The following is a 12,842-nucleotide window of genomic DNA, read 5'->3' on the forward strand; positions in this document are numbered from 1 at the left end:
ATATGCCTGCAGTCACAGAGGAGAGAACACAGATGTGTAGGTTTTCTGGTTATACAGAACATAAAGATTGGTAGTGGCCACGTGACACAGTACGGATTTGAATTTTTGTTATTGGATATTGTCTTTAATATCATAAAACTTCAAGCACTGTGTTCCTCCTGACACACTTTATACAACCACTGTTTTTTAAAAAAATCCCCCCTGAAGAAAATGTTTCTGTCTCTAGTGAATGAAATCCCCTCAGAAATAATTTCTGGACCAGTGTCGAGTTTCATATCTGGTACTCTGTGACCATGCAGAATTAGAGCCTATAAAACAACCACAAAGACACAATTCTCCCATTTTTCGGTGACACAGGCCATTTCAATTTAGTACTCCTGCTCCAGTAGATTGTAAAACATCTGACCTAAAAATGTCATTATGGGATTCGAAAAGACTGTGTTAAGTTCCTCAGAGAGAGGGTGCGTGTTTGATTGGTTGCTTTGGGGTTGGGTTTTGTTTGTTTATTTGTTTGGTTTTCAAATACAAGGCTTTATTACTCTCTTTTTGAGCTGGTACAGATAATCTGGAGGTGATAGGGCAGTGTGACCTTACAGGAGGATGATACTAAAACACACCAATTATTGCCCAGACTCTTTCTAGAACAGTTCAGTAGCAGCTGGGGCCGGTGCAGGGTACCTACTTGTTTAGTACCAAGATGTAGATTTTCTTTTTAAGAGGCAAAGAGATGCTCTAGGTGAGCTTTCTTAGTTCCTGCCTTCTATCCCACCTTGTAATCTGTTGACGTTTCCCCCTTCCCCTCCATGCGTGGCTTTCACTCACCACCAGTAGCACAACTAGTTCCGATTTATGCACAAAGAACATTTTTATTAATGCCATCTTTCAGCGTATAAGCAGGCAAAATAAGTCACTTCTGCTCAGGTAACTACAGTAACTCTCACTTATTTTACAATTCTCATCGATGCGGCCACTTCAAAAGTCATTACTCTGACATTCCTGTATTTTTTCAAATATTAATGCACGTGATGGATGTTTGGTTTTGTGTAGGTCTCAGTGCAATTCACATGGTGGTGATGGCAAATAGCATGTCCTGCCTCAAACAGCTGATTGCTGCTGGAGTTAACGTCAATGCTCAGGAACAAAAATCTGGACGAACTGCATTGCATTTAGCTGTTGAGCAAGAGAACATCCCTCTGGCAGGCTGCCTTTTGCTTGAGGTAAGGGCATCATTTCTTTCTCCCAGGTCTTTTCACTTACATATTTAAAACGCTTGAAAATCCTTAAGTGCTTCAGAGGAACAGACGTAAGGGGTTTTTTTTTCCTTTTCATTGACTTGATTACTTAAACTAGTATAATGGCAGAATTATTGCTCATGTTATTCTTTATTACTTGTTCAGCATTGCTGGTCAACCTTTTGCCCAAGTTGAGGAATTTACGGTTTGTGACTCTGACCTGAGCGCAAATACCGTGTTTAATTTGCACTGGGTAATCCTGGCAGTCAATGAAACCACTTGTGAACAAGTGAATCCCTTCATCTGTGTGAAGTGGGATGTGTATACAGGTGTGCATAGAGAGACAGTTGTGCATATCTATAAATACTTGTCTCATCTCTTGAACGCCTTGATCCTAGAGTGCTTAATTCTGCACACCCACAGCTGGGTGCCGTAGCTTTCCTCAGTAGCTGCGTACGAACGTGCCACCAGCCCGCCTGCTCTCCTGAAGAGCAGCAGAAAGGCGGATTTCTGTGCACACCAGTTCAGACGCCAAACGCCGCGGGTACTCCGATGGCAGAACTGTTATATGGGATGCAAAGTGGCTTTTATCTGCCTGACCTGTTTGCTTTTATACGCTCTGCCTCCTGCTGTAACGCTGGAGCGGGCAACCACCATCTGTTCCAGCATGCGGACAGCTGTAGTTACTTTGATTCCTTCTTTTTCAGACAACGATGAGAGTTTTTATGCAAACAGGGGTGGAACGGTGCTTACATGCACAGTAGCAATGTTTATGCAGACATGAGTCTCTGCAGCTGTGTTGTATTAGATGAGCAGCACTTTTCTTTGTTGTTCAATAAAAACGTAGGGCGATGCAGATGTGGACAGCACTACGTATGATGGGACAACTCCTCTTCACATAGCAGCGGGAAGGGGCTCTACAAAATTGGCAGCAGTTCTCAAAGCAGCAGGTATGAAAATAGTATTTGCTGGAGAGTTTTCTTTCACAGTGACAGTTCAGGTTAGAGGGCTGCAAGCAGAAAAGAATGTGCCAGTGAACTTGTTTAATGAGGAGAAGAAATCAGATGTCACAAGCATGAAGATTTGTTTTTCCTCAGGAAAGTCCTCCTTTCAGGTGCTGCGCTGCTCTTCAGCACCATCGCATGGCTAAAAAGGCAAATGATGTTAGTCGAGAAAAACACTCGAGCACTCTTGGAAGTTTTTGGAATACTCTTTTTGCAGTTTTTTATAGCTGAAGAAGCAGAGGAGAGACGTCATTATCCCAACTCTATGTAAGTGTGGGACTGCTTTGAAAACCAAAAAAAAAAAACCAGGTCACTGAAACACAGGCTTGTTAGTGTCTCCTGTTTCATGTTGCTCTGGAAGAGGTAGTTCAGAATATTTATTGTCATTTTATAGCTGAAGCAGCAGAGACCTCATTATCCCAAGTCCATGTAAGTGTGGGACTGCTTTGAAAACAAAAAAAAAACGGGTCACTGAAACACGGGCTTGTTAGTGTCTCCTGTTTCATGTTGCTCTGGAAGAGGTAGTTCAGAATATTTATTGTCAATTGTATTTAGACCTCATTTTTCTCCTTTGAAACAGAAATCCACGCTTCCCGTTGCTCTGGCGCTGTGCTTGGTCTTTTAAGAATACCCCAACTTTCTCTGGTGCCATAGAAAGAAGCACCACACCAGCATTTTAGCACATACAGGCTGCGCTCTGCGACAGCCCAGAAAGGGACTGGCAGTCAGTTGATAGAATCACAGCTCGCTCTTCGGGCCCTAACACTCCGCTTGTCGGTTTTACTCCCTTTTAACGGAGACTAGCATTATACACAGTTGTGACAGCATTTAACTTTAGTTGCTAAAAAAGTTATTTGCTGACTTAATAGAAAATGTAATTTAGCTTGACTAGCTAAATGAGCAGATTTGCCATTCAGAACTTAGAATACATCTTTTAAGTATTGTTGGAGAGCAACCTGAAGCCTTTTCTTAGGAATTTTTTTGCACACTCGATTTTCAGGGGCAAATCCTCACATTGAGAACTTTGAGCCGTTGTTTGATGTAGACGATGTGAAAGATGAAGATGATGATGAAGGGATAATGCCCGGAACAACACCACTGGATATGGCTGCCAACTGTGAGGTATGTGGTCTGGTTTTTTTCCTGTTGTCTTTTTAGTATTAAATGATAGTTCAGCTCTCTCAGCCAACTCCTTTCACTGCATCCACAGTTATTTCAGTGGTGACAAGCTACTAATTTGCCATCAAAAATTTAAACTAATTCAGCCACAAAAGAAACCCATGCTTAAGAGATGACCACTGCTGAACAGGAATGACCAGGCCCTTCTTGAAATATTCACACTACAGTTTTCAGTACAGAAAAGTATTTCGCTCGTTGAACGCGGGCCTTCAAACAGAAGCTGCCCAGAGACGCTCTCTAGTGGGTTTCTTTGCTGCATGTTCTTCAGAATTGCAGACAGAAAATAACTCTTGTGTCCTACCCAGTGATTTGGCTGCACTGTCCATGCTTTAGTAGCTGATTACGTGCAGTTGGTTTGGTGCGAGCGTAAGGTACAAGTGGTCAGCATCTCTAATCACATGGGGCTGGGGAGTGGCACTAACCTTAGGTGAAAATCTAACCCAGGCTTTGCTTTAAATGACTGGTTGCAGACAGGCAATAACTCTTCAGGCACTGCTACTGCCACTTATTTACTGCAAAGACTTCCTCTTTTTCTTGAAAACAGTGGCTAGGTCATCTGGCAAAAGGGCAAGGGCGATTAACTTCTCAAGATTTCTCCCTCAAGCTTTGCACAGGTCTTCTACAGTATCTTTAGTCATACTGATCCTGGGACAGAAAAAATTGCCCATTTGGGGAATTTGGGCTTTATACAATACTACTGAGACTTGTCAAGATAACAGACACTAACCAGGTTTCTGCTAAATACTGACTTTAATGTATTCTCTTAGGTGTATGACATATTAAATGGCAAACCCTACGAGTCAGCAGTGGTTTCGGAGGACTTACCAACACAAGGTAACGTCTATAAAGACTTGACAATATCCCTCTAGTAATTGAGTACTCAAAGTGTACTTGCAGAAGACATTGCCCTGCAACAGGCTGTAACTGAAATGGGGAGGGAGAAGAGGTACCCCCCCTCCCCCCTTCCCCCCCACTCACAGAACGAGCATGATCCTGTTAAGAGGTAGGTTACAAGGACACCAAGGAGTACACTTGCGATATCACAGCAATACATTAGCAAACACTAAAATACTCGTTAATTTAGCTTTTTTTCTGCTTAGAAATGAACTGGTGTATGATTTGTATCAATAATAAACTCCCATATTTCTGTGTTCCCCAGGACGTTTGAGAGAGCTGAATGAAAGTTCCAAGATGCAGCTTTACAAACTATTGGAATTGCCCGATCCAAGCAAAAACTGGTCCACTCTAGCACAAAAACTGGGTCTCGGCATACTTTATAATGCCTTCAGGTTGAGCCCTTCGCCATCAAAAACTCTGCTAGATAACTATGAGGTAACGTGGCTGTAGCAAGTTACAAAGAATACTCAGACATGTAGGGAACATTGTTGTCCTGCACGGTGAGACTGTGCCGCCCTTCAGTTTTAGCCAGCCTTGGATGATGGTGAGCATCTGGTGTCTTCTCTCTTAGGTTTCTGGTGGTACAGTTCAAGAGTTGATCGCTGCTTTGAGACAGATGGATCACACAGAAGCCATTGAAGTCATTCAGAAAGCACTATCCATCTCACAAAGCCCATCTCACCTGAAGGACAATACAGCAAAAGCTCTTCTGTCATCATCACCACCCACCTTTGCAAATGGAGAGACAGGTAAAATTGACAGCAAAACATCAAGAGCTTTATGTAAGATGTTTTTTCAGTTCTCCCCCCCCCGACTCTGCTAGATCACATAGTTTCTTACACACAGTTCTCAACCTCTTTCGGAAATATTTTACTGCAGCACCACTTTCTTGTCATAGACATTTGCTAGGCCTAGAAGAGAGGGGACAAATGGACCATTTGAATCGGTAGCCCTGCATTACAATATTGATTATGCTGCCTCCCTTTTCTAAAACCAGCCATCTGCCATTTACTGATGGTAACTCCTTGGATGTACCGGGGCTGAGTTTCAAAAGATAAACTAGGCAATGATCTCTCAGGCCTGTACAACTGCCATTACCTTTTGACCTTTTTTTTTCCTCTTTTGCTGCCTCATATCTGGATAAACAAACATGTTTTGGATTCATAAACTTCTCACTAAGACTTTGGAATTAAATTTGTCCTTCCACAAAGTGACCCAGTGTTCTGTAGGCAGAGAAATCAGGGGTGGTTTTGGGTACAAGGGACCTCCAGCAGTCATGCTGTCCAGCTGCCGCCTCAGAGCAGGGCCAATGTAACCTTACGTCAGGGTGCCCGCGTCACATCCAGTTGAGTTTTGAGCATCTTCAACCATGGAGGTCCTACCGGGGTTTTGGGCATGGGACTCTACTAACAGAAAAACAGAGGTGGTGAGAAGGCAGTAAGTCATCAGGGACGTTCAGTCACTGCCTGGCCGTGCTGAGTAACAAAACCCTTTGTTTTTTCCTGATCCCGGTTCAAACACCAATAGCGCTGCCAGCACCCTAATGTGGAAACTTGCACCCTGTGTAAAAACAGTGTAGGTATTTCTGGAAAATTAAACAGAAACACTACAGGAATTCCATCCTGGTCTAACGTTGCCGGTTTACTTGCTATAGAAAACTGTTCGGTCATGGAATGAACCTTCACGCCTATCCAAAAATGTGCTTGTACACAGATTGCCTCTTTAGATTAATCTAGAAGGGTAAGAGGGGTTCTGCTGCTTTGCAATATGAATGCACTGCATCACGTCATTTATTTGAAGATGGTTGTTTAGAAAAATACTAGTGAACTCTTAATGTGCTGACCACTATTCTAGTCACACTGAGCCCACATCATACCTGCAACTCGGATGCTGTTCTCTTGCGGCCAGGCACTCCTTTGGTGGATCTTGCGCAGACGACAGCTCCTGCTAACTTCTTTGTATTTCAGGCTCACTTCCTAGATGAAAATTTTTCAAGTCTTTGTCTCAAAAGTAAATCTGTAAGTGAAACAACAGGAGAAAGTTTTAGGAACCTCATCCTGGAGCTGTATACTTGCACAGGGTGTATGAATCTGAGAACCAGAGACCCTTTTGCCCTGCTGCTACCACACTCGGGCAGAGTCCTGAGTAGTGTGGTGACAGCATTAGTGTCAGCAGAGCACCAGGCTTCTCATCCCATTCAAGCTCCAACTGCAGTCGATCTCTGCCAGCAGAGCATCAGATCACACGCTTTGGTCAACTGAAAACATTCAGCACAGCTTTTCCTGATATAATATCTAAAGTTCCGAGTTATTTTCCCACAGAAGAGCTTTAAATTATTGGTTTGCAATCCTTAGGCTTTTGTGAAAGCAACATTACGGAAGCAACACAAACAATAATCTATTTCCCTTTCCTCTCTCCCTCAGGTGAGCTTTATCATAGCAAATTTCAAGACAATGACAGCACGTGTGACAGTGGCGTGGAGACCTCCTTCCGCAAACTGAGCTTTACTTACTCAGACTCTCTGAACAGCAAGTCATCAGTAACACTTAGCAAAATGACCCTGGGCTATGGACATGAAAGTTCAGTGCAAAGCAATTACATAGCCAACTAGTAATATTCTGTTAGCAACAGACAGTTACAGGAACAAATGTGACATTTAAAATTACGTCTGTGTCATCCTGGCCAGAGGGAAGTGAATTCACAACCAAACGCGCACGCTGGAGGAACCACACGCGAACCTGAACCAACGATGACTTTGGCATGTGACTCCCAGCCGTTGCTTCCTTCCTCAAGTACATGCTATTTTATTATTTTCCAGCCATATACAATAACCAGGGCTCTACAGCCGCATTAATACACAGGACTGGACACTGTGAATGACTGACTGAGCTGTGCTGGTTTGTGAGGATTTTCTTTTATAGATGAAAGTCACTCCTTGTTAATGCATAATACCAACTCAATAAAAAGAGGTAAGGCACACAGAGCAATCAAAGGATACAGTTTCTAGCTGCTCTCTTCATAATTTTTGCAGCACAGTTGCATGAAAAAAGCTCATAAAAATAGCTGGCAAAGAAAAATCAGGACTTTTAATCACAACAATGACAACTCAGAAAAGAGAATCCTAAAAAAAGAATCTTGTATATTTCAAATAATGTATTTAAAGGTGCTTTTGGTGCCTCTTAGTCAAAAATTTTTTCAAGTTTGGCATTTTCCTATTTGTAAATAGGTTTTTTTTTATATCTGTTCCTTTAAAAAAGTGTGCTTTTTAAATGCTTATTTTTATTTTACTTTTATAATAAAAACCCAAAATGAAATCCCTTGTCTACACTTGCTGTAATTTTTACGTATCTTTGAAGTAGAGTTATTGAAGATTTATCATGTCAGTTTTAGGCATTGGTACAAGATCATGCTGATTTCCAAGTACTAAAATCAGTAAAGGGCTGCAAGCCACTTGTCTTAAATCTTAAGTAGCTTTTATGGTGGGAGACCAGGAGCATCAGCTACTGCTGAGCAGCTGTGCTTTGGAACTAAAGCCTCTGCCTCGTGGTCTCTTTTAGTTCTCTTCTCATAATTATGGCAGCAGACAGAATCATTTACACTGAAACCACCTATTTAGCTCCTCAGGAAAGCTCTGCTGAGACCCTTGGTATTGGATTTCACAATGAAAAAGCAAAGAGCAGCACTGTACCATTGTCACTCACTTGTAGCCAGTTTTCTTGGCACAAAGATGGAGATTGACTGTGGTGGTCTTGGCTCAGCTCAGTCTTCAGTAACCTGGGTGTCACTCCTGAGAAAATGAATCAAGATAAACCATGAGAGTGGTTACATCTAGAGCGGTAGTTGCTGTAATGAATTAAACTGAGTAATAAAAAAAAAACCTGTGAAATAATTTCATATCCAGCTGAATTACTGTGTTAATTACTTCCAGAGGAATAAGACACAATACTAAAAATGCCATTTTTTCTTTCAGTTATTGTATGTATAACCTACATATGCAGTGTCAAAGGCATACGGATTTTTGTTCAATGTATGTACTTGTCCGGCATTCTTTCTTCATTCCAGCTGTAACACAAACAGGCAAAGGTTCTCATATTCTGGGGGTGGAGGAGCTTTTTGAGCCCTAGCAGAGCTGCTGTCAGAGTCAAACGCACCTTCTGCTGCCACAGAATTTCCAGCACAGCTCAGGGGGCTGGCAGAGACTTTTATTGAGGCTTCTACAATCCTGCAGGTCACCAGGGCATCCTGGCTGTTATTTCACGCCTTTCAGCCTTATTTCTGACCAGCTCTGCTTTTAAACCACCAGAAGACACCTGGGTCTGTATTTCCTTAAGCACTTCATGACCAAATGCTGCATAATAGCTATTCATCAGGTTAGTGATCGCGCAGTGAACAGTGGGACATCTCCCCTAGGCCCTGTGTATTCAAGGGCTTTAAGTGGCCGTCTGGCAGCTTCTTTTGCAGCAGCTCAGTTTCAGGCTATTTAACAAAAGAGGCTTTGGTCCTTTCCCCCTTGTCTTTGTTTAGAAATAGAAAAAAATACTAATTTAAAAGTATTCTCACTAGTTCAAGCAGGAACCCTAGATTTTTACAGTTGCATCACATAATAGGACAACTTTTCCCATCTGCATTAACCCTTAGCATCTTAAGTATGTGTTGTTATAGGCATGCTGCACAGTTTGTCGGAACTAGGCAAGATGGACAGGAGGTAGGACACACCAGCTAGTGTAGGACACACTACAGGAAGCAGCACAGCATCTCGTAGGAGACCTTTCTGTTATCTTGTGTAGTTCTCCTTTGGCAGAGCAAACCTGCTGGAGAGCATAGTGTTTACCTCAAGCAGCTCAATTAAAAGAAAATACTAAATCACACAGCTTCACTCTTTCTGCTTTACCTTTTTTCTTATTAGTAGGTGGTGATGGTCCTGTACAGGGCACGGCCATTCTTGTCCTGATGGCACCTGGGAGAAAGTCAGGCTCCTTGCAGGTACGAGGATGAAGGCAGCACACAGAAGAAGCAGGCTTAGCAAGAAAAAGTGTAAGCAATGCAGACAAATGTTAACAGAAACGTTTAAAGCAGATGTATTCTTCCTAACAGGTAATTGTCAAGATATATTTATATGCCCCATCATCATAGCTGCTCACCTCAGACACAGATTGATCCTTACACCTCCTTGCCCAGAAAGGAAGTGCCATTCTTATTTCACAAGTGTGACGGAATAAACTAAAAAACAAAGTCCTGCAGGAACCCAGGAATTTGCTGCCTGAGAGCTCCTGTCTACACCTGGCTTATAAAGAGAAACCTCTCTCGAGTAACTGCTAAAAAGAAGCTAGTAATGGTGTAACTGTCTTACGTTTTCAGGTAAGTTAGCACGTGGACCTCACTACACCTTGTAGCACAGGGTATTGCCCCCATCCTATTCCATATCACACCCAAGGAAACAAAACTGAGACAGGTATTATTCACTAAATTCTCAAAAGTCAGGAATAAGTTGGGCTTTAAGATACATGCATGAACAGCAAGAACGGAGTTTCTGGAGTTCAATTTTTTCCATTAGAAATTGTAGGAAAACTCCCCCAGCAAGCTGTCCAGCTCTTTCTTACTCAGAGCAGGGCACCTCTGCCCAGTGGCTGGCTGAACAGAAGTCCTGACCAGGCCCACGCCAGAGTGGGCTCTTTAATGCACCACATCGTACTGCAGGCAGCCTGGTGTGTATTTCCGTTGGCAATTAAAGCACTGAGGCTGGAGGTATGGTCAAAAAGCATCAACCAACAACCCTCCAACTGATTTCATGGGTTTGTCCTTCTGAGTGCTAGACACGCTTCCTGTCACTTTGACAGGGACTGCACAGATCTATCTGGAAACATTTGCAATATTCAAATGGATCAGTGTTAAAATAAGAAATATTAAGCTTTTTTTTCCCCTGGAATGTAGAGCGGTATAACCTTTGGGCATCCTCAGTCAAGTTTAGTATTAAATTTTAAGTTAATTACAGTGAGGAGCAAAATCTCAAATAATTCTAAACTTAATCTACACTTGCAGTAATTAGAACTTGCCACATTATTTTGCTACTAAACACCAGAAACTTGTGGAATGCAGCAAAAGTTGACACTAGAGAACACTACAGATCTTCTCTACATTTGATGTAAAAAGGATTATTCAGAAAGTTAAACTGCCCTTGATTTTAGATTGGCTGCAACAGCTGAAAGTTTCTGGTGTCATCCTGGGATGTATTTACAAACTTGGAAAGCAATGTGATGGTGGAAAGTTCTAGGCAGCATTCTGAGATTTTGTGGAGTGCAGAAGAGGTAAGAATCTTGCCTGCACATGGCGGTGTATGAAGTGCCTTTTCTCCCTCTTCAGGGCAAGTGAAATGCTGTTTTCCTGCATTTAAGGAAAAAGAGCAACTCCTCATTCCCTCCCATCTCAGTGACAGGAATGGCGGTGCCCATTCCTTTGCTCAGGGTGCACTGGTCAATACTCACCCACCATCCCCAGCTTTCGGCTCTTCTGGCGCACACGATCATCTCCTACAACAGAGCAGTTCTGGAGTAACTGCCAAAGGCACATCCAAACTTTTGCTGGCTTCTGAAGATTCCTACAGCTACAAGCAAAAGACAGCACAAGTTAATCCCTAGGAGTTGCCTTTCTGTATTCAGGGTTATGAAGCAGCCTGATGCCCCGCCTAGAGCTAGGCTGTGGTATGTACATTCTTCAAAGCCTGCAGAGGTTTCCCCATGGACTCATTTAAACGCAACTGCGATAGACACGTTTCAGCCATCCATTTACCCTTGCTATTTTCACAATACAGAAGAGCACTAGCAGAGCAGTGGACTTCATTACGCACTGGAAGGGAACACACTTGTGACTGACTTAACATCGGTTAACTGTGGCCTGCAGCAGCGCTTGCCAGCGTTCCAGTTGAGTCAGCACACAGATGTGCTCATGTGCACACACACAGTACCATGCCCTCTGGGTTAGCTAATGCACTGATGTTTGCCAGAAAGAGAGGAGCATGACTAATGCCTCACTTCGCTTTCAGATGTGCAGTCACCTCAGTATCTTCCTGTCTTCAGCATCCCAGGCAAGAAACTCTACATTTGGCCACAGCACAAACCCAAATCCGTGGACAGAGCACTTCCAGATGGGTGGCAGATGGCTAGAGACACAAACGACGTCACTGTCCTAAACACTGGGCCTGCTCCTTCATGAAAGCTCCTCTGCTATCCTCAGCTCCTCACTGGTGATCAGGCTGGGCAACCCAACTACAGCTTCCCACCATCCTACCAGTACCATGGAACAACTCGTAACAAGAGATAAAGCCTTCCACTCTCTTTCACAGGGAACCACCTGAGCGCTGGCTCACACCATCACTCCTTTACAGTAGTTGGGGAAGAAGTGAGCTGAAGCTGAAATCCTGGTATATCACAAGCTAGTTGGTAAGACACAATCACAGGGCCAGCATACCAGAGTATTACTATCTAACTTAGTTACAACAGACAACGGAGGAGTGCTACAACATGAGAGAGAAGCTGCAATGCTGGCAAAAACCTTGTGATCTCAAGGTTTGCGAAGAGGTATCAGAGGCCAGCATTTAAGGTTTCGATTTTTCACCACCCTGAAAAAAGGATTGAAACTTTCAGCTCCTGCATCTGACAACAGCATGCTTCTCCGCCAGGCTGCTACCTCGACAGACCACACTCATATTTAGAGCTCCTGTTTGGGATTACCCAACTCCCCACCGGGCCACAGAGCCTGGCTCAGTCCACAGGCTGGTGGTTCCAATTCGCAAGGGCAGCATCCCTTCTACCACAGCCATTCCCCTTGCCGGAGTCAAGCAGGTCCCCAGCCAGCCACAGAGTAAAAACACTACTCAAAGAAAGAGCAATGCTGAACTGCTTTGCGCTCACAAAGCCCATCAAGAAATCTCAAGATGAACTTCCAAAAGCAGACCCCTGAGAACAGGCCTTGGCAAGCAACCAGACTCACCACCTCCTGACTAGTCCTCAGGGTGTTGTTTCCCTTCATGCTGCAGCACGTTTCCTTTGCTGTAGTGGCCTAGATCAGACACACCTCTGTTTTGGCTACAATGCCCACTAATAATCAAAACGGACATTTACAGGTCTTTAACTGACTCTACTTCCTACAGTTAGCTGGCCTTTCCTCAATGTTGGCAGGGACAAAACCAGGTAATTTTAAGGTTCTGTATTTTTCACTTAAGTTTTGTTTTTCCACCCTAACTAAACTAAATTGGGGCATTCATTTCACCATCTTGTAACATCTGACTGGAAAGCAGAGTTATGTAAACATGATTCTTTGACTGGAACACGTCCTTTAACATTCAAACCGCAAGTTCCTGGATGACTCAACTTACCCTTCGGAGGGTAGGAAAGAAAACTCTGATTCTGACATCGTAAAGGCTGGTTTCTAAGCTGCAAAACTGAACTGTACTGAGAATAAGAAACTCCCTGGGCTGTTCCTCTGCACCTGACACTGCTACAGGTCACTGAAGTGGTCTCTGCTACCCATCTCC

The 12,842-nt window shown here is 43.3% G+C and overlaps 1 protein-coding gene across 1 annotated transcript in view; it reads left to right on the forward strand.

The window, feature by feature from the left end:
• The window catches only part of NFKB1 (nuclear factor of kappa light polypeptide gene enhancer in B-cells 1), a 10,262-nt gene extending 3,339 nt beyond the window's left edge, over nucleotides 1-6,923 (forward strand). The window contains exons 4-10 of the mRNA XM_009702903.1: nucleotides 1,048-1,217; nucleotides 2,080-2,182; nucleotides 3,237-3,358; nucleotides 4,183-4,249; nucleotides 4,575-4,747; nucleotides 4,884-5,061; nucleotides 6,736-6,923. Of these exons, the coding sequence (XP_009701205.1) occupies nucleotides 1,048-1,217; nucleotides 2,080-2,182; nucleotides 3,237-3,358; nucleotides 4,183-4,249; nucleotides 4,575-4,747; nucleotides 4,884-5,061; nucleotides 6,736-6,923 (1,001 nt within the window). The remainder of the gene's footprint in view (nucleotides 1-1,047; nucleotides 1,218-2,079; nucleotides 2,183-3,236; nucleotides 3,359-4,182; nucleotides 4,250-4,574; nucleotides 4,748-4,883; nucleotides 5,062-6,735) is intronic.
• The last annotated feature ends 5,919 nt before the right edge of the window (nucleotides 6,924-12,842 follow it).

The sequence above is a fragment of the Cariama cristata genome, unplaced genomic scaffold (genome assembly GCF_000690535.1).
Source record: "Cariama cristata isolate BGI_N322 unplaced genomic scaffold, ASM69053v1 scaffold9166, whole genome shotgun sequence".
Lineage (NCBI taxonomy): Eukaryota > Metazoa > Chordata > Aves > Cariamiformes > Cariamidae > Cariama > Cariama cristata.